This window comes from Pseudorasbora parva, chromosome 12 (assembly GCF_024679245.1).
Source record: "Pseudorasbora parva isolate DD20220531a chromosome 12, ASM2467924v1, whole genome shotgun sequence".
NCBI classification, from domain to species: Eukaryota; Metazoa; Chordata; class Actinopteri; order Cypriniformes; family Gobionidae; genus Pseudorasbora; species Pseudorasbora parva.
The window spans coordinates 44,854,097-44,875,893 of record NC_090183.1 but is presented as its reverse complement, the minus strand read 5'-3'; the positions used below and the strand labels follow the sequence as shown (position 1 = coordinate 44,875,893).

The following is a 21,797-nucleotide window of genomic DNA, read 5'->3' as shown; positions in this document are numbered from 1 at the left end:
TGGCTAAAAATGTAACATCAGTGCAAGAATAAAATCTATGCAACTTAAATTAAATATTCAGGAGTCCGGATTAGGTTTACCACCATCAAACAAACCAAATGTGGGACAATGTGAGAAATGTTACCGACACTAAAGCATAACCTGAAACTGTTATATTATGTCTAAGTTAATAAAAAACATTTGTATTCTGCCTTTCAGCTGATAAAAATATTTTGTTCTTTAGTCCCAGAAAACACCATTACATCACAATGTAACACGTCTTTATTTTACATGTAATTTAAATTCAACATCACTGAGCCCAAAGGCAGCAGGCATCATGTAGATAAACTATTTTTGAAAGAGTTCATATCAAGTCCAACTAAAAATGTAACTAAATAAATAATGAACAAATAAAATATAAATCAACATGAAATTGACAGTTTTATATATTAATTTATATTATATATTAACAATATAACAAATGTACCGAATTATCCAGTAGTTTTCTGAACAGGTGCATTTATTAATATGATAATTAAAAACTAACAGACTGATGGAAATGTGGGACATTTTCTCAATATGCGACGTGCGGGACAAGGGGTGAAATTGCTGTAGCCTACGGTACACGCAAAGCGGACGTCACTCTAGTAAGGGTTAGTCTAAAATGCAGGTTAAACTCTCAGCACATGCAGTGATGGAGCGCAGCATTATGAACAGAACCGCAGTGAGTATCATGAGCTGCTCGCGTGAACGGTGCAGGCAATTTGCTTGCATATTTATTTTCATTTCGAATGGTTTCATTTAAAAGTGGACATTTCAAGCTTTCTATAACCTACACATGATATATCTCATGTCTGTGAAGCAAGAAGCCTGCTGAGTTTTGGTTTATTTACAATGTTGGTACACCGCTGAGCAGCTCATATGAGTGAAGCGCGTCTGCAAGCTGAGCTTCTGTCACACCGCCCAGCTCTGCTCGTTCTCATCGTCAGATTCAGAACCCAAAAAACAGAATGTAGCTTTTGGTTGCGCTACTCCGCTACTTGCTGTATAATGTAGTTAGCTACTGGAAAAGCTACACTGTTTTAAAAGTAACTGAGCTAGTGACAAGCTACTGGAAAAAGTAATTAAGCTGGTAGCGTCGCTACTTGTAGCTCGCTACTGCCCAACACTGCATCTTCCCTTCTTAAGAATGACTTCAGTGCCGCTCTTTGTTCTTTTCTCAGAGAAAAGCTTAACTCAAGTCTTCCAGAGTCGCGGTCAAAGCTGATTCGAAAGACCACCGTTCGCCAGTTTCTGTGTTTACTAGAAGCACGTAAACGCAACTCGGCCGTCGTCATTATGGCCCCGCCCACCGACTCTATACACGATGTGATTGGCCCGACCAGAGTTAGACGATTACAGCTCAGAAGGGTATTGAGAGTTGCTAGACGACACTCGCGGCAGACTAGATTTGCTGCCGCTAGGGTGCGTCTAGATTTCTAGGCTAGCGTCGCGTGGTATTAAAAATTGAATATTTGAACTGTAAGCTGTTACAAAGACATTTTTTATATAATATTTAAAGTAGTGTAAAAGGTTTATGTGTGTGTGGTGTGCTGTCCGTGGTGCTGAAAGCTCAATGTGCAATGAAAGCAAACAAACATAAAATAATACAAAAGTCCTTTTTGTTCTCCATTATGAAGTGATTGTATGTAGAGCTTGTGTGGGTTGTTACTGTACCAGGATCAGTATATGACTCTTATATCATTTTGCATATATATATATATTTGATTGCGAACACAATAACCTGTAGCATCTGTTGGAGATAATGTGAGGATTACGTCCTATCAAACATGCTTTTTTTGTGATTTGTCCTGAAATCTGCCTCTGAAGCCTGGCTTTGAGCGAGCACCAGCTCATCACTGCTGGTTTTGTGGTCCTGGAACAGGGATATTGAGGCTGGTTAGTAAGGCAACTTCAAAGAGCAGAGATTTGGAAGGAGAAGTCGTGAGATGGAAGGCTGTGAGAGTTTTCAGCTAGTTGACTAAATGAACCAATACTCAGCCAGTGCTGCATCGTCACTACATTTGGCAATCACTGAATTATTATTTATTGAAGTAACATTATTACTGAAAGCATCAGTTAAAATTGTAAGCATGTTTTTTAATCATTTGGATTTTTTTGAATAACATTATTAATAATTTAGTATTAAAACTTAGTTTTTTTTTGTGTAGCACTGTTTGAAAAAAAGTATAATTTCATATGATTAAAATATACATTAAATTAATGTTTTATGCCTTTATTTGTTCGCCAGAAAAATGGAATTTATGAAAAACAATTTTTTTTAGAGATTACATAATATTTATAAATTGTTGTTTTTATTAATTGAATAAATTAGACATGCTTTTTAATTATTAAAATTGTATTAAAACATGCAATGGAAGAAGGTGGCCTGGTCTGAGGAATCATGAGTTCTTTTACATCACGTGGATGGCCGGGTGTGTGTGTGTGTGTGTGGCTTACCTGGGGAACACACGGCCCCAGGATGCACTATGGGAAGAAGGCGAGCCGGCGGAGGCAGTGTGATGCTTTGGCCAATGTTCTGCTGGGAAACCTTGGGTCCTCCATCCATGTGGATGTTACTTTGACACGCTCCACCTACCTAAGCATTGCTGAGACCATGTTCAGCCTTTCATGGAAACGGTATTCACACAAATGCTACAGGAATGGTTTGAGGAGCACAACAACCAGTTTGAGGCGTTGACCTGGCCTCCAGATTCCCCAGATCTCGATCCAATCGAGCATCTGTGGGATGAGCTGAACAAACAAGCCCGATCCATGGAGGCCCCACCTCGCAACTTACATGACTTAAATGATCTGCTGCTAACATCTTGGTGCCTGATACCACAGCACACCTTTAGGGGTCTAGTGGAGTCCATGCCTCATGGAGTCAACAAAAGGGGAACCAACACATTATTAGGAAGGTGGTCATAATGTTATGCCAGATTAGTGTACACACACACACACACACACACACACACACACACACACTCACACTCACACTCACACACAGAATAGTAGTAGAAACTGAAATGTTTGATGTTAATTAAATGATATAAATATAATATTAGTCATAGTTAACGAAGCAAGTCCAGTCCCTAATGATAGTATGACCTGGCTCATTGTCTGTATAAAAGAGCAAGCGCTGTGTGTTCTGCTCATGCTAGCGGTGTTGTCATTAAACGTTAGCATCAGTTCTCCCTGAGAAACATCCCTCGCTCTGAAAACCATTATTTCTCCCTCTGACCTTTTCTTGGTTGACACGTTTCCTTCAGCAGCATCTTCGTCCCCACAAACCATTTATTATCATCTCCGTCTCGATCTTTCATTACGAGCGGTGTAATCTAAACACATTTCTTTCTTCACTTCTTCCTGTGTCTCTGTCAGTATCAGATCAATAGATTACACGAGACTCCCTCTGCCGAGGCTTTCTGAGGTCACGCTGCTTATAATATCAGGGTTTGGCTTCATAATTAAGTTTGAAAAGCATGAAACGTGAGAGGAAGCGAGTCAGAGACGGGTCACTCGTCAATTTTTTTTTTTTTTATATTCATACACACACCACAGACACAAACAACTTCAGCATCCACTCTTAATACACACTAGCTTGGATGCCAGCCTAACTTAGCCCCGCCCGCAATATTTTTAGGTCGGGCGGTTCGGTCTGGCCTCGCTCCATAGAGGAGTGATTATCCCCGAACAGAAACTGACCAATGAGATCATCAGGGCGGGCTTTAGACGATGACGGACAGATGATCAACAGTACCGTAATCATCACGTCATCAAAGGGGCTTGGGTTATATTTACTCGAATCCTAAACGGAGAGCTTGTTCGTATCTGCATCACCTTCACTATTTCTCTCAGAAATGATGATCATGTTGGGTAAGTGCTCTGTGTATCATTAAAATCTTGTATTTTTTTACAACACCGGCAAAGATCGTTTATTCCAGCGCACGTGCAGACAGGGTTGCCAAGTTTTTACAACAAAACGCGCCAACTACTAGCCCTAAACAAGCGCTTCTCGGGGGGTTCTCTGGGAAAAAAATGGCGTTTGGGGGTAAAATGTGTGTTATTTTGGCAAGGTTGCTGCTAAAATTCGCACTCATGGGTCTATATATCACATAATAGTCGCTTCAACCCGCAGACATAGAAAACAACACGCGGACATAGAAAACAACCAGCGGAAAATAACGCGGACTTGGCAACACAGTGCAGTTGAGCTCTGTTGACGTCGCTTCGTTGCTCTGATTGGTTGTAGGTCTGTCCAATCGAGGTCTTTCCTGGTTGGGTTGAAACACGCCTCATAATCACAGCCCAATGGAGCATCAGACTCAAATTCTGACTAGAGCTGAGTATGACCACGCCAGGCTAAATACACACTGCACAGATACGGAAATAACATGCTGTAAGCCTGCATAACATGCATTTTTCTGTATAAATTTCACAGAATTTGTCAATTTTCTGATGGATATATCAAAAGCAGGTCAGGACACTTACATCAGACGGTGATATAGACTATTATAGTCAAGTCATCTTTATTTATATCGCGCTTTTACAATGCCGATTGTGTCAAAGCAGCTTCACAGTGTTAAACAGGACAATATTGCAACAAAATTTTATTTAGCTGTACAGTTGTTCTGGAGTAAACAGTGATGTTATCAGCTTATGTTAATTTCTCATAGAACGACAATGTTGGCAGAGCCGTGTGGAGCAGTTATTTGATGGAGAAAATGTCTTTTTGTGGACTTCAAAAACAGAGCAGAACTGTTACTGCCATTATAAAGCTTGGATTAGCCTGGACTTTTTTAATATAGTAATACATCTGAGTAGAGCTGGTGGTTAGAAACTCAGAAACTAAAGATATTGATGGGGAGTCGACTCCAGAAGAGTGGATTCCTCGACTCTGAATAGCCCCAGAGTCGAGGTCGACACCAGTACAGGAATCCACTATCGGTGTCGACTCTGTTGCTGTGTCTGAAATCGCTCTTGTTTACTGAATCTCTCATCTAAAGTGCACAATTGAGTGCAAGGAGTGAATGAAATGAAGCGATCCGTGAGGTAATACACTTACGTAATACACCGCGTCAGACAGCTGTCGCAGAAACTTTGTCACACACATTTATTTGAGTGCTTACTTTAGATGACAACAATGACAACTACAAACCTAATATATTCTGTCAATTTATTCACGTTTAAATCGAACTTTTATTTTGACGGGTTGCCTTGACTTTTGAGTCTCTGTGCTCATGATTTCACACGTCATTCACACAGAGACGCAAAACATGGACGAGTAATAAGTAAGGTATAATGTCCACCCAGCCGGTTGTTATCACAGAATAAACCCCTTCAGAGTGATCAGGACCCCGACGCGAAGCGGAGCGTCACTCTGAAGGGGTTTATTCTGCGATAACAACCGGCTGGGTGGACATTATCCCGCTTATTACACGGCTAACAGTTACTAGTCTTAATTAAATAATTATTAGACACAAAATATTGTCTTGAGATTAAATATTTTATTAGCTCTTCCGCAAAGCTTCCGCGAAGAAAAACAGTTCCGTACTGCTTTAAGCCTTTATCTATTGCTGCTAAATGTTGAAATGAATGCTGAACGGGTTAGTTCACCCAAAAATGAAACCAAGCCTATGATTTACTCACCCTCAAGTCATTATAGGTGTTTATGACATTCTTCTGTCAGACAAATACAATCAGAGTTATATTTAAAAAGTCCAGGCTAACGTTAATCCCAGCAGTAGTTGGAGCTGTTTCTGAAGTCCATAAAAAATGCAGCTGTCCGTCAAATAACGTGCTCCACACGACTCCGATGGGTTAATAGAGCCTTCTGATTCCAATCGATGCGTTTGTGTAAGAAAAATATCCATATTTAAAACGTTATAAAGGAAACCCGCCTTGAAGTCTTCCATTGTAACCCACGGCTGTTTAAGCCACAAGATGGCGCCAGCGTTAAGCACAGAAGTAGAACCGGTCAAGATAACTCGCAGTACCCGGATGAGCGGGTGTTATCTGGAAATAACATACCGCTGGAATGCGCGATTGACCAATCAGAATCAAGTATTTCACAGAGCCGTGTAATAACGTTATTTAAATACTATAAACAGACACTCGTATATATTCGGCTATATACTATATATACTTCGGTCTGGAGCCCTGCTATGGAAGTAAAACTGTGCCACTGGATTTTGAATTCTAATTTTTAGCACTGAATTTTTTTACATCGAATTTTTAACACTGAATTTTATTTTGCATCTAAATCAGACTTTGAATTTTAAAAGCCATCGAATTTCTAGCTCTGTTTTTTTTTGCCTATGACATTTTTTCAATGTTTTAAAAAAATTCAGTGTAAAAAGAAATTCAACGTCTCAAAAAATTCAGTGTAAAAAAATTCAACGTCTCAAAAGATTCAGTGTAAAATAATTCAACGTCTCAAAAAATTCAGTGTAAAAAAATTCAACGTCTCAAAAGATTCAGTGTAAAAAAATTCAACGTCTCAAAAGATTCAGTGTAAAATAATTCAGAGTCAACATCCGGGTAACCAAGGAGAAGCAATCGATCCCTGTATCAAATCATCCAACATCCAGCCAATCATTTACGCTCCATTGGTCATGAGTAAACTCACTGAAGCGTCATCGTGTGTGTTCTGAGACATGCTGCTGAGCTCTGGAGCTCACCTGAAGTGAACTTCCCCGCCAGTGCCGTTTCTAGGCATAGTCAAACTAGGCGGTCGCCTAGGGCGCCAACAGCTGGGGGGCGTCAATGAGTCCCCGCCCCAACAAGATTTTTTAGTTATTTCATATATATTTTATTATTAATATTTCGTACTTTTGCTATTTCAAGGCATTATGATTAGTTGCGATTATTGGAGTGAAGTCGCAATGGTGATAGTGGAGCTGCTGTAATGAAATGAGATCATGTAGAGGGCGGCAGGGAACGTCGTCATCCGTGGCGTTGTAACGCTTGTGTCCGAGTGAAAAATGCGGATAGCTCACTTAATGTAACTGGAGTGGATGCAAACACGGAGGCGATTAACATCAAACAGATCGCACTTTATTCCCCGCTGAACTCTCATCACAAACTCCCTTTCCGTCCACAGCATTACTTAATAAAACAAAATAACTGTTAGCAACAGAAAACAGAAAATAATCCCCACACATGGGAGCTCAAGACTCAGTGCGCACATACACAAAATGCAGACTTCGTTTGCAGGGAGCGCGCGCAACTCTTAAAGGGGCCACACTATATTTCTACTCGTTACAGCGTGCTTTAGTTTCATCATCATGAAAAGGTCAAAGCCATCAGGGGCTCAGTATCGTAAAAAGAAAGCGAAATATACAGGTATAGCCTACTTATTGGTTACTTGTTCTCTACTAAGCTGGTCCCTCTATCATAACGTTGAGCAAAACATTACACTGAATATTAGTACTGGACGGACCACACGCCATGCTCATTTCAGGTGCAGAACATTATAGCAGTTAATTTGAATATTTTTTTTTTTACATCAGAGATAGCTGTTTAGTGTAAATTGATCAAGTAGGCTAATACTGTCATAACCATGGGCGTCACTAGGCCCTTTTTTATGAACTTATGCATCAGCCCCCCCTAAAAAAATATGTGATTAACCTTTAAAACATGAAACTGGCGCAAGGCTTCGGCTACGGCTTCATCCCGTCTTTTAGTCTTTGTGTCACTGTGTTCTTCAATCCGCAGCGGCGCCGAGTGACATGGTTTTCAAGCTATTGTTATCTAATTTTTTGGCCTTCAGAACATCTTAAAATACACATATGTAGATCATAGAAATCAAATTTTTCTCAGGGGAGCATGCCCCCGAACCCCCCAACATCTGTGATCTCAGAGATAATAAACCTAGCTACATTATTCGATTAATGCATGTACAATATGCCCATGAAATAAGGAAGTCATATTTACTTAATAAGTTGTAGTTTAAAAAAAAAAAAGAGGGGGGGGGGGTGGTGCAACATATGAATTTTGCCTAGGGTGCCAGAAAGGCTAGAAAGGACCACATGACCACATGTCACATGACCAATGGAGCGTAAATGATTGGCTGGATGTTGGATGATTTGATACAGGGATCGATTGCTTCTCCTTGGTTACCCGGATGTTGACTCTGAATATTTTTACACTGAATATTTTGAGACGTTGAATTTTTTTACACTGAATTTTTTGAGACATTGAATTTTTTTACACTGAATATTTTGAGACGTTGAATTATTTTACACTGAATATTTTGAGACGTTGAATTTTTTTACACTGAATCTTTTGAGACGTTGAATTTTTTTACACTGAATTTTTTGAGACGTTGAATTTCTTTTTACACTGAATTTTTTTAAAACATTGAAAAAATGTCATAGGCAAAAAAAAACAGTGCTAGAAATTCGATGGCTTTTAAAATTCAAAGTCTGATTTAGATGCAAAATAAAATTCAGGGTTAAAAATTCGATGTAAAAAAATTCAGTGCTAAAAATTAGAATTCAAAATCCAGTGGCACAGTTTTACTTCCATACCCTGCGTGACGCGACTGAACGCAGCTGCGGGACCGAATATAGTCTACTTGTGAGTCGATGCTATAACGTTACAGATACTATCGTCATATTTTTTACATTTCAGTATGTACTTGATACCGAAGCACCGGCACTTGTGACATCCCTACATACAACCATGTTTAATTTTCGTAAGGGGATCATAATTCTGTATAATCACAAACTGTATTAATCTATCGTCTCACATGCCGACCTAAACTAACACGAGTCAGTAACGTTACATTGCATCGGATTCTGAGGTAAACTTTTGTCGTCTTAACGTCATGTTTGTTGCCGCGAAGAAGAAAAAAAACTATAATTATGCTAATTAAAATGATTATTAATGAAAATATATGAACTTATCTTAAAACATCTGCAACCAGTGGCTTTGCCTTTTGCATTGTCCTTTCAAAATGACAGTTTGGGAGCGAATTTAAACGAATCCGGGCGGGAAGCTCGTGAAACAACCAAGCGCTGGGTAGAATCACGGAGCATTGCGACCCAGCAGGTTTAACCCAACGACTGGAAATTTGAAACTACCCAATGGTGTTTAAAATGTGATCAAATAAACCAACAAAAATTACCCAACAGTCTTAACCCAGCATTAAAATAATAAAAACAATAAGTTAAAAAATAACCCAGCATTATTTAGAGTGTATTGATTGTTTTTTAAGATAAAATTGTTAAATTATTGTAAACAATGCATTGAAGTGATTGCCATGAATATATATATATAGCCATTGCTGCTGATATGGCATTAAATCATAAATATATATATATAAATTATTATTTTTTGAACAATCAAGTATGAAAGCATATTCTAGTAGACCCCAAAAACCATATCAAGACAATAAAACGCCATAATATGACCCCTTTAAGGTGAAATCGTTGCAAATGCATTTTGTAGATTTGTTTTTGTCCAAAAGAGGGTTCTGGTGGTGTTGGGACGGCCGCAGAGTGAATCGACTTCCTTTTAAAAGGAGCTCGAGTGAATTGATTCTCAGCTGCCAAATGACATTTATCTTAACTGAATCAACCTTTAATGGATATTTTGTAACGTGACACCATACCAGAGTAGCCTGCAAAGTGAATCGAGTCGAGGTAACTGCTGCCTTTTTCCTCATGATCACTATTACCGTAGCTCATAGTTATGGTTATGGATGTGAGCGCACACTTTTACAGTGGACGTATTAGCGTTATTTCATCGGTGTATGCCTTACCTGGCACTCAAAGCCATGGACTTGATGTTTCTGGTGCCATGATCTGCTGGAAAAATGAAGGAAGTTTTAACTTCTCACAGCACCTGTGATGTGGACTCAAACCGTGTGGCAATGGAGAGTGTGTGTGGACCTTTCCTGCACTCCGGCCACTTAATAAGGTACACTTTTCTAGCACTGGATATCCATGATGTGAACTTCCTTCACATCCCAAAGCGGCTCTATTGGATTGAGATCTGGTGACTGAAGAGACCATTTGAGTTTAGTGAACTCATTAGCTTCCACTATTGGCCAAAAGCGGGTGTGTTAGTGTGTGCTTCGTATTTCCACTGTCACTGTTGGGGCTCGATCGGGCCTCGTCGGGGCTTCCTCTGGGCCAATTAGCTTTTTAAAAAAAATGTTTTTAATGTGTTAAAAAGATCTAAAAATATGGAACTAAAAGCACTACAAATAAAATATTAAATATTCACTTCTTACACTCTAAAATATGTTGGGTTGTTTTAACCCAGCGGTGGGTCAAATATGGACTAACCCAGCAATTGGGTTGTTTTAACCCAGCGGTTGGGTTGTTTTAATCCTGCGGTTGGGTTAAATATTTGCTTAAAACAAACCAATTGCTGGGTTAGTCCATATTTGACCCAACATTGGGTTGTTTTTTACCAATAATTTTTTAGAGTGTAACTTTTATTTAAGGTTTACAATACAAATTCAAATAAGATGTTACTGTTGAATGTTTTTTTTAAACAGAGCTTAGATCTCTCTACATCCACTAGAAGATGGAGAAAATATAGATTTATCAATTTTATTGTAGACAATTCCTTAAATGAACAATTTCATACACTTAAAAAAAATGCTGGGTTAAAAACAACCCAAGTTGGGTTGAAAATGGACAAACCCAGAAATTGTGTTGTTTGAACGGGTCCATTCACTCGGTTCAAACAACCCAATTTCTGGGTTTGTCCATTTTCAACCCAACTTGGGTTGTTTTTAACCCAGCATTTTTTAGAGTGTATCATTCATCAATAGAGCAAAATAAATAAATACCTACTGAAGAAAATAAATGAACACATTTTAATAGCTATAAATAAGTACTTTTTGTAGACAAGTGACATTTCCTTAACTCCTCCGTGGTCAGTTTTATTTTAGACATTTTAAAATATCACTCTCTCACTAAAAAAATCAGTAAGCACAGCCTACAACCCCTCACAATCACACAGACAATTGCGTAAACTTCTCAAATGACAGACACTACACTCTAAAAAAAAATGCTGGGTTAAAAACAACCCAAGTTGGGTTGAAAATGAACTAACCCAGCAATTGGGTTGTTTTAACCGAGCGGTTGGGTTAAATGTTGCTTAAGACAACCCAATTGCTGGGTTAAAACAACTCAACCGTTGGGTTAAAACAACCCAATTGCTGGGTTGGTCCATTTTCGACCCAACTTGGGTTGTTTTTAACCCAGCATTTTTGAGAGTGTACAATCACTTCTACAATTCTGCGCACGCAGATTGCATGTGGGCCTGCTTATAGTCCAGTTTTGGGGAAATGTACACTCTAAAAAATGCTGGGTTGTTTTAACCCAATGTTGGGTCAAATATGGACTAACCCAGCAATTGGGTTGTTTTAACTCTGCGGTTGGGTTAAATATTTGCTTAAGACAACCCAACTGCTGGGTTAAAACAACTCAACCGTTGGGTTAAAACAACCAAATTGCTGGGTTAGTCCATTTTCGACCCAACTTGGGTTGTTTTTAACCCAGCATTTTTTAGAGTGTACAATCACTTCTACAATTCTGCGCAGGCAGATTGCATGTGAGCCTGCTAATAGTCCAGTTTTGGGGAAATGTACACTCTAAAAAATGCTGGGTTGTTTTAACCCAATGTTGGGTCAAATATGGACTAACCCAGCAATTGGGTTGTTTTAACCAAGCGGTTGGGTTAAATATTTGCTTAAGACAACCCAATTGCTGGTTAGTCCATATTTGACCCAGCATTGGGTCGTTTTTTACCCAGAATTTTTTAGAGTGTAGCCTCAGTTTGCTGACAGAAGAGTAGTTTGGCACTCTAAAAGAACTTTAATAATTCTGTACTGTACTATATCTTACAACACAAGGTTAGATGTCAGGAAATAGTGCTGAGAACGGTTGCATTAGATGCCAGATTTGTGGAGAAGTGTGTTTTCTTTGTTGCCAATGTGACTCATTCGTCCGCTAATCTTCCCATCGTTGTCATTCAAATGAAGCTGACATTTGACGATAACATTTCTTTCTCTGCTATGATTAAATGACATGGCCATGTGGCTCCGCTGATGGTGAAGATGGATGACGGCGAGGCTCGTGTTGTTAGATTTGCAGTGAAACATCAGTAATGGAGAGAGTTAGTATCTGAAATCTGCACTGTAAAAAAATATTGATGGTTTAACTTTTAAGGGTTGCCTTAAAAATATTGAGTTCATTGAAATAAAAAATTTGAGTTGACAGAATGAAGGGAATTGGTTTAATGAATAGAAACTCAAAATATTATTGTATCTGAACCACATACAAAATGTAATAAATTATTAAAATAACACTATTTGGCTGCATCATCACAAATAAAACACACACAATTACCCAATATGCTTACAAAATCTTTTAATAATATTTGAATAAGGATTGTCGATTATCAAAAATGTTCATTGTATTAACTAACATTTTTTAATTTCAATGAACTCAAAATTTTAAGGCAACTAGGCAACTTATGTTTTAAATAATTGTTGACAGTGTGTGTGTGTGCTTTAGCAGGTGTTTATTGAATGAAGTCTCGATCCGGTTTACACACGCGTTACTGTGGCCTTCGTCTGCTCTTTACCCAGCTCAGTGTACGTTGAGATGTGTGTGTGCTAAAAACCCCTAAAGCTTTCAGTGTGTAGATGTGTGTTAAAGTCAGTCCATTAGTTGTGTATTTGCGTATAGGTGTGTGTGTGTGTGTGTGTGTGTGTGTGTGTGTGTTTGCTTATGTTGGTATCACTAACGTTTGTCTTCGGTCTGTACTCTGAAACGTACTCGAGTACAGTAATGCTTTTATCTATTCTTAATTTAATGATTTAATGTTCCGGATGGGTCAGACTGCAGCTCATAACATCATTGTTCTCAATTCAGCTTTTGTTTATTATATTTTTAATCTTTTTTCCCTAACTTTAATTTTGTTTTAGTTTTGGCTGATTTCTATTTTGGGATTATGTGTCTGTCGGTCTGTTGGTGCTGGAATAACAGCTTTTGTTCTGTCCAAATAGGCGATAATATACTCTCTTATTTGTGTAGATACGCCAAGGTACACCTGAGTAAGGATGAATTATTAAATTGTTTCTTTTTGCTTTTATTTATTTTATTTTTTTATTTCTATTTTTTTTTAAATTTTTATGTTTTTTCATTTTATTTTCATTTTATTTGATTTATTCTAAATGTATTTTTACTTTCATTATTTATTTAATATTTTTATTGTATTTTATTTTTTCTATATTTTTTTTTAAATTTTTTTTTTTTTTTTTTTTTATTTTTTATTTTATTTGATGTATTCTATATTATTTGATTTATTTTTATATTTAATTTAATTTATTTTATTGTATTGTATTTACTCTATATTATTGTATTTTTATTTTATTCTATATTTTTATTTTCCTTTTTAATTGTATTTATTCTATACTATTTTTATTTTCATTTGATTTATTCTATATTTATTTGATTATTCTATATTATTTATTGTTTTTATTTTCATTTTTAATTTAATTTAATTGTATATTTTTTGTTTGTTTATTTATTCTATATGGTTTTATTTTTATTTTTCATTTTTAATTATGTTAAATTATTATTATTATTATTATTATTATTATTATTATTATTATTATTATTATTATTATTATTATTATCAATATTATTATTATTATTATATTATTATTATTATTATTATCATTATTATTATTATTATTATTATTATTATTATTATTATTATTATTATTTGTTTTAATATGTTTCAGTTATCAGTCAGTTTTGTTGTCGAGGAAGACTTTCACTCAGTCATGTGACTTCAGAAGACCTGCTGACATTATACACAGCACTTTTGATGTCAGTGTCAATGTTAAGTTTATTTCTATAGAATGTAAACCAGCACACACACTTTATGAGTGGTCACTGAAAGAGAGAAAGACACAGAGAGAGTAAAGGATGACAGAAGTTTTATTTTCAGCTGCACTGTCCCTTTAAGAGGACAAACTGGCAGCGATGGCCTGAGCACATTCACTCAGGTCTGTGTTTGTGTAAGACAGCACTTTCTTCCCTTCCACCGCCGATCCATCTCTCTCCCCCTCTCTCTCGCCTCTCTCTCCCTCTCCCCCCCCCTCTCTCTCTCTCTCTCTCTCTCTCTCCCTCTCCCCCCCCCCTCTCTCTCTCCCTCTCTCTCTCTCTCTCTCTCTCTCTCTCTCTCTCTCTCTCTCTCTCTCTCTCTCTCTCTCTCTCTCTCTCTCCTCATTGTGTTAAGAGCTTGAGGAGATATATCTACGGACGTCTGATCGCTTCATTCAGGTTTGGCCCAGTTAGCAAGTGTTGCTGCTGCTTAGGGAGGCATTTTTGTCAGAACCGGGCTTTCTTTATCATCGGCTCCTTAAACATCCGCCAACAGCAGCGCCGCACCAGAGAGAAAGAAGGGAGGAGAGTTCGGAGAGCTATTAAAGTCCAAACGTATCAAAACTGAGCCTGTTTACTTTCTTAAAGTGATAGTTCACCCCAGAATAACGATCCGGTCATCGATTACTCGAGCTCAGGTCATTCCAACACTATAAAATTTTTTTAAAAATAAGTTGCCTTAATTTTGAGTTCATTGAAATAAAAAATGTGAGTAAATGAGATTTTTCTAATTTTTTTGAGATTCGATAACCTTTATTCAAATATTACTAAAAGATTTTGTAAGCATATTGGGTAATTTTGTGTTTTATTTGTGATGACGCAGCCAAATTGTGCAATTTTCATGATTTATCAAATTTTTTATGTGGTTCAGATACAATAATATTTTGAGTTTCTATTTATTAAACCAATTTCCTTCATTGTATCAACTCAAATTTTTAATTTCAATAAACTCAAAATTTTAAGGCAACCAGGCTACTTACTTTTTTAAGTTAAACCAAAAAAAATTTTTTTACAGTGAAAGCTGTATTATTTTTGAATAATATACTGCTTTTTAAATAATATCATACATATTTATTTTTAAACATCTTATTATTAAAGGGTAAGTTCACCCAAATATGAAATGTCTGTCATTAACTCCTCACCCTAATGTCGTTCCACACCCGTAAGACCTCCGTTCATCTTCACACACAGTTTAAGATATTGAGATATATATCTCTTGAAGCATCCAAAATACATTTGGGTCCAAAAATATCAAAAACTACGACTTTATTCAGCATTGTCTTCTCTTCTGTGTTTGTTTTCAATCCTCAAATAAAGATTCAAACGGTTATGAATCAGCGTATCCAGCGTATCCAAATCTTGATCGATTCACTGATTCATAACCGTTTTGCCTTATTTTATTTTGTTGCGTTTTTTGTCCTATTCTAGTTTATAATTTATCCTATTCTATTCAATTTTATTTATTTATTCTATTCTATTATAGTTTATTTTATCTATCTATTTTGTCAATCTAGTTATTATAATCAATGTGAATGACTGGGCATTAAAAAAAAAAAAAAAAAAACCGCCACCATAAATTATTGCAAATATTACAGCTCTTCTGAAGTCACACACACTGTAAAAAAATATTGTTGTTTTTTGTTGGTTTAACTTAAAAAAGTAAGTAACCTGGATGCCTTAATTTTGAGTTTATTGAAATAAAAAATTTGAGTTGATATAATGAAGGAAATTTGTTTAATAAATAGAAACTCAAAATATTTTTGTATCTGAACCACATAAAACATTTGATAAATCATCAATCAATTTGGCATGTTTCACTGCGTCATCAGAAATAAAACACACACAATTCCCCAATATGCTTACAAAATCTTTTAATAATATTTTAATAAAGGTTATCGAATCTTAAAAAAATGTTAATTGTATTAACTCAAAATTTTAATTTCAATGAACTCAAAATTTTAAGGCAACCAGGTTACTTATATTTTTTTTACAGTGCATTACTTTTTTGGTTAATAAAACAAATTGACACAATGCTTTATTCATGAGAGAAGCAGGAGTAAAAACAGACAAACATATAGAAAAATATTAATATATGTATTATTAAATTCTAACAGAATAGATGGGTTCAGTCATTATTATCAAGTAAATAAGACTGCTCGGTCAGAACACACACACACACACACACACACACACACACACACACACACACACACACACACACACACACACACACACACACACACACACACACACACACACACACACACACACACACACACACACACACACACTAAACCTACCCATCACAGGAAACATTCTGCATTTTTACTTTCTCATAAAAACTCCTCCTGTGTGATTTATAAGCCTTTTGAAAAGTGGGGCCATGGGTAATGTCCTCATATTTCACCCTCTCCTGTAATACCTGTGTCATACCCATGGCATTATACACATTTGTGTCCTCATATGTCACAAAAACATGCCCACACACACACACACACACACACACACACACACACACACACACACACACACACACACACACACACACACACACACACGTGCAGGATTTCTTTGGGGCTATTCTAAGGCTGTGTAACACAGATAAGGGTTATTTGTGACCCCGGGCCATGGTTTGCACATCTCTGAGCATTATGCTGTAGCAGATAAAGCTGTTGTAGTGTGTGTGTGTGTGTGTGTGTGTGTGTGTGTGTGTGTGTGTGTGTGTGTGTGTGTGTGTGTGTGTGTGTGTGTGTGTGTGTGTGTGTGTGTGTGTGTGTGTGTGTGAATCCCCCTGTTCTCCATCAGGATCCCCAACACCTCATGACTGTGCTTTGAAATCTCTATATGAATATAGAGCAATGATACAGACAGTTTCAGATAGCTTACCAGAATCATTTAAAAATGAAACACAATGAAATGGCTTTTTTTTATGAGCGGACATATTTCCTCTGCATTATGACTTCAAGGCTTACAGACGTGCAGTAAAAGCCACAATTTTGATTTAGTTTAAGTCTTTAAAGTTGTCATTTGGAAGCCTTTACTACTCATTCTTCTTGGGAAATTAATAAAAAGTCCTGGATTGACGGCTCCTGAACACAAGGTCACAGTCAAAATGAAAGCAATTATGATTAATTATGATTTATTCATGAATGAAACAAACTCCTAGCCTGACAAGCCAGAGCCACATCAAGATGTTTGGTCTGGAAACTCACCATTGACGGCTCAATCCGTGGGGCGGATAAATGGTCGTCTTTCAAACTCCCTCTGCACGCGATAGGATAGCGCTACACCAACCAGAGCAACGAAGGTGAAGCAGAGCTCGCTGACAGATTAAACATTCGCCGTATCCGGTCGGCTAAACTCCGAACACATCTTCCCTTCTTAAGAATGACTTCAGTGCCGTTCTTTGTTCTTTTCTCAGAGAAAAGCTGAACTCCAAGTCTTCCAGAGTCGCGGTCAAAGCTGATTCGAAAGACCGCCGTTCGCCAGTTTCTGTGTTTACTAGAAGCACGCAAACGCAACTCGGCCGTCGTCATTATGGCCCCGCCCACCGACTCTATACACGATGTGATTGGCCCGACCAGAGTTTGGCGATTACAGCTCAGAAGGGTATTGAGAGTAGGGTGCGTCTAGATTTCTAGGCTAATAAACTCCTGCTGTGTGTCTGAGAAAACTGCTTTAGTCGTTATCCATCTTTGATTTTTGTCTTTGACTGCCATAATTTATAACATTTTTGATGTTATGACAAAATGCTAAAGTTTTCATAACATTGTCTCAGCCTTTTATTTTATTCCTTTATTTTCATTTTATTATTATGTATCTGCTGATTTTATTTTATTTAATTTTTATTTATTTATTTATTCATCATATTCTATTATATTTTTATTTTCTTTTTATATTTATTCTATTCTATAAATTTTATTCTATTCTATTTATATTCTATTTTATTAATCTATTTTATAATTTATAATTTGTATTTTTATTTAATTTAGTATTTATTCTATTTCATTATTTTATTATTTATCATATTCTATTCCATTTTTATTTTATTTTATTAATCTATTTTATATTCTATCATTATTTTATTATTTATTCTATTCTATTAATCTTTTTATATTATAATATTATTTTATTATTTAAAATATTCTATTTTAATGTATTAATCTATTTTATATTATTATTTAATTATATTTACGTATTTATTCAAATCTATTCTATTTTATTATGTTATGTTATTTTAGTATTTATATTCTATTCCATTTTTTATTTTATTTTTGTATTTATTCAATTCTATTTTATTAATCTATTTTATATTATTATCATATTTATTATCATTATTATTTTTGTATTTATTGTGTTATTTTATTCTACATGCCAGTAATGGGACGTCAGTGGGCAATATTAGCAAACTCCTGTGCGTGTGTGTGTGTGTGTGTGTGTGTCTGTGTGTGTGTGTGTGTGTGTGTTTGTGTGATGGTAGGTTTAGGAGCAGGGGCAGTGTAAGGAGACGTCTTTGGAGAGTCCCCACAAAGATAGTGAACCCTATGCGTGCATGTGTGTGTGTGTGTGTGTGTGTGTGTGTGTGTGTGTGTGTGTGTGTGTGTGTGTGTGTGTGTGTGTGTGTGTGTGTGTGTGTATGTGTATGTGTGTTGGGATTCAGCGTGTTATGTGATGGTGGTTATTCCTGATTTAACCAATGCTTTCTGTCCTCAGGATGATGCACTGGGCCGGCCGGATAGAGAAGGAGCTGGAGAAGGTTCTGCAGCTGGTCACCGGAGGTCAGCAGATGAAAGGGGTAAGTTGAGCCACACTTCCGCTCCAGCTGGAGATATATTCTGTCGTTCCTCCGCTCTGTTTATAAGTGTGGAAGCACCGTGATAATCACTGTATTGTTTGTCTTTGTTGTGGTGCCTCAGGTAGAAGCTTTAACTTGTTCATGATGTTATGATAACAGCGTTACTTAAGATGATTACAGTAATATAGCAGTGTTTGTGTGTGTGTGTGTTGTAATTTCAATAGTGACATTTCATAACAATCATTTTCTGTTGACGGCGGTCACACAGTCTTGGGCACTAAGCAGTAATTTCATGTTAGTTTCTGAAAGCCTGAAATGCACTGTGTATTTCATATCGAATATTTCACGTCAATATTCAATTACTATTTCATATAATTTCCTAATATTTAAATATTCTTGAGACCATGAAAGTGCATTTTTGTATTTAATGCAATTTTTATTAATTACAAATTACAGTATGATTATAATTATAGTGTAAAATATAATTACAAGTGTTATTTTAAATAAAAAATTATATATATTTGTTAATATTTCAATATCGAGAAATATACACTATATACATACACCAATCATGCATAACTTTATGACCACAGGTGAAGTGAATAACACTGATGATCTCTTCATCTCCTGTTAGTGGGTGGGACATGGGCGAAGGCTAGCCCCATTTTAGGGGTGCTTCAGCACCCCTAAAAAGGAGCTCAGCACCCCTAAAACTTGGAGTAAGAAATTGGGTTATTTAAAAAATTTTTTATTCTTTTACACGGTTAAATAATGTCAAAAACATACTCTGTAGTTTGTGGTTTAAAATATGTGTTAAGGAGGAAAATGAAAACATCCCCGCATAGCAAATGGTGTCATCCTCTTCTCTTCTTCTACTTCTCTTCTGTACCTGCACCGCTAAGCACGACCGTCATCCAGCGCGAAACACACGCAGAGTGAGAACCCGTGATGTAACGTTAGTGTTGTGATCGGTTGAAAGCTGTGTCTGACACTTCTTTCCTTTTACCTAGAGTTGTTCCGATTTCGAAACCATATCGGTGAGTACTGGAGTCAGTATCCTGAATCACCATGGTGGTACACCTATAATAAGTGTTTATTCTCTGACTACTTTAGTCCGGCGGGTCGCCGCCGCTGTGGAGTAGCACCTGGGTGACTCGTTCATAGTCATAAACGGAGAGAAGTAACGTTAACGGTTACAATTTTCTTCCGCAAGACATATGCAGTTCTGTTTATTAACTGCTAGAGCGTGAAACAAAAACAGAAGCGCGACAAATAAACTGCGTACCTGTGTACTGCGTACGTGTGTCTCTGTTAAAGTTTATCGTTAATTTGATACTCATTTTAACAATCGAACGTCATGTAAACATGACGTCACGTGCGTCTTTTCTGGTTAGTCGTCATGGAAACATGAAGCCCTGTCGTTTGGAGTGAAAAAACTCAAGCTTATCTTGTCTTGTCAAATGAATTTGTCATTCAAAAAGTTTCTAAGCCCATAATAATAATAAAGACATTTAAAATGACACGCCTCTGTGTGTCTTTTGATCATATCCTTAGAATCTGTAAATGGTCTCATGATCTCATTTTTGTGACATGACAGACTGACCTCAACTCTCCTACCTACAATATATTTGTGTATGATTGTCAGTTCCAAGGGAAAGAGAGGGAGATGGCAAAGGAGAAAGGGAAAGGAAGAGCATGCAGGAAGAATCAGGCGAGGAAACAACAACAATAAATTGACATATAGTGAATAGTGGCAAGCAAAACAGTAACTACTCCTGTTTATGTGTATGTACTCCTATACAAACTTATTGGCATTAAGTAGCCTATATTACAATATTTTTTTTTTGTAACATTATTTTACACCACATTTTTTCATAATAAAGGAGGAGGAAAACAACAGGGAGAGTCCATAAGGGATGAGAGGGAATTGACTAGTGAAAGAAATGAAGAGACTGAGGGAGTGCAACATAGAGAGCACCAAGCCAAAGCAGCAGAGACAGAAGAGAGCTGTTCAGACTTAGGGGATAAGGACACTGGTCCTAAACAGTTAAGGCGGTCTCAATACACTCATACTCAGTTTGGCACACAAAAAAGGGCCTTTCAAGAACAGTGGTTCAAAAGTTTCAGATGGCTGGAATACTCAGCTAGACAAAATGCTGCTTTCTGCTTTCCTTGTAGGCATAGGCAAGGCTAGCCCCTTTTTAGGGGTGCTTCAGTAAAAACTGGGAGTAAGAAATTGTTATTTAAAATTTAAAATTTTAGTCTTTTACACAGTTAAATAATGTCCAAAACATACTCCGTAGTTTGTGGTTTAAAATGTATGTGTTAAGGAGGAAAATGAAAACATCCCCGCATAGCAAAAGGTGTCATCCTCTTCTCTTCTCTAGGGTACGTGTGTCTCTAGGTTGGTGGCAGTGGGGCTCATTGGGTGCTCAGCACCTCTAAAGCTCTGACCCTAGAATCGCCCCTGGGGTGGGATATATTAGGCAGCAAGTGAACATTTTGTCCTCAGAGTTGATGTGTTAGAAGCAGGAGAAATGGGCAAGCGTGAGGATTTGAGCGAGTTTGACAAGGGCCAGATTGTGACGGCTAGACGACTGGGTCAGAGCATCTCCAAAACTGCAGCTCTTGTGGGCTGTTCCCGGTCTGCAGTGGTCAGTATCTATCAAAAGTGCTCCAAGGAAGGACCAGTGGAGAACCGGCCACAGGGTCATGGGCGGCCAAGGCTCATTGATGCACGTGGGGAGCGAAGGCTGGCCCGTGTGGTCCGATCAAACAGACGAGCTACTGGAGCTCAAACTGCTCCAGAAGTTAATGCTGGTTCTGATAGAAAGCTGTCAGAATACACAGAGCAGCTCAGTTTGTTGCGTATGGGGCGGCATAGCCGCTGACCAGTCAGGGTGACCTCTGACCCCGCCGAAAGCACAATATTAGGAAGGTGGTCATAATGTTTTGCCTAATTGGTGTATATATATATATATACATATTATATATGGGAGGATTTAACGTTCTCACTTTTTGGAAAGTATATTTTAATTTGTCTGTCTATGTGTGTGTGTGTG

The 21,797-nt window shown here is 37.2% G+C and overlaps 1 protein-coding gene across 2 annotated transcripts in view; it reads left to right on the top strand.

The window, feature by feature from the left end:
* The window catches only part of cacna2d2a (calcium channel, voltage-dependent, alpha 2/delta subunit 2a), a 320,181-nt gene that overhangs the window by 7,652 nt on the left and 290,732 nt on the right, over positions 1–21,797 (top strand). For both annotated transcript variants that reach the window (XM_067460456.1, XM_067460455.1), the window contains exon 2: positions 18,654–18,735. In XM_067460456.1, coding sequence (XP_067316557.1) covers positions 18,654–18,735 — 82 coding nt within the window. The remainder of the gene's footprint in view (positions 1–18,653; positions 18,736–21,797) is intronic.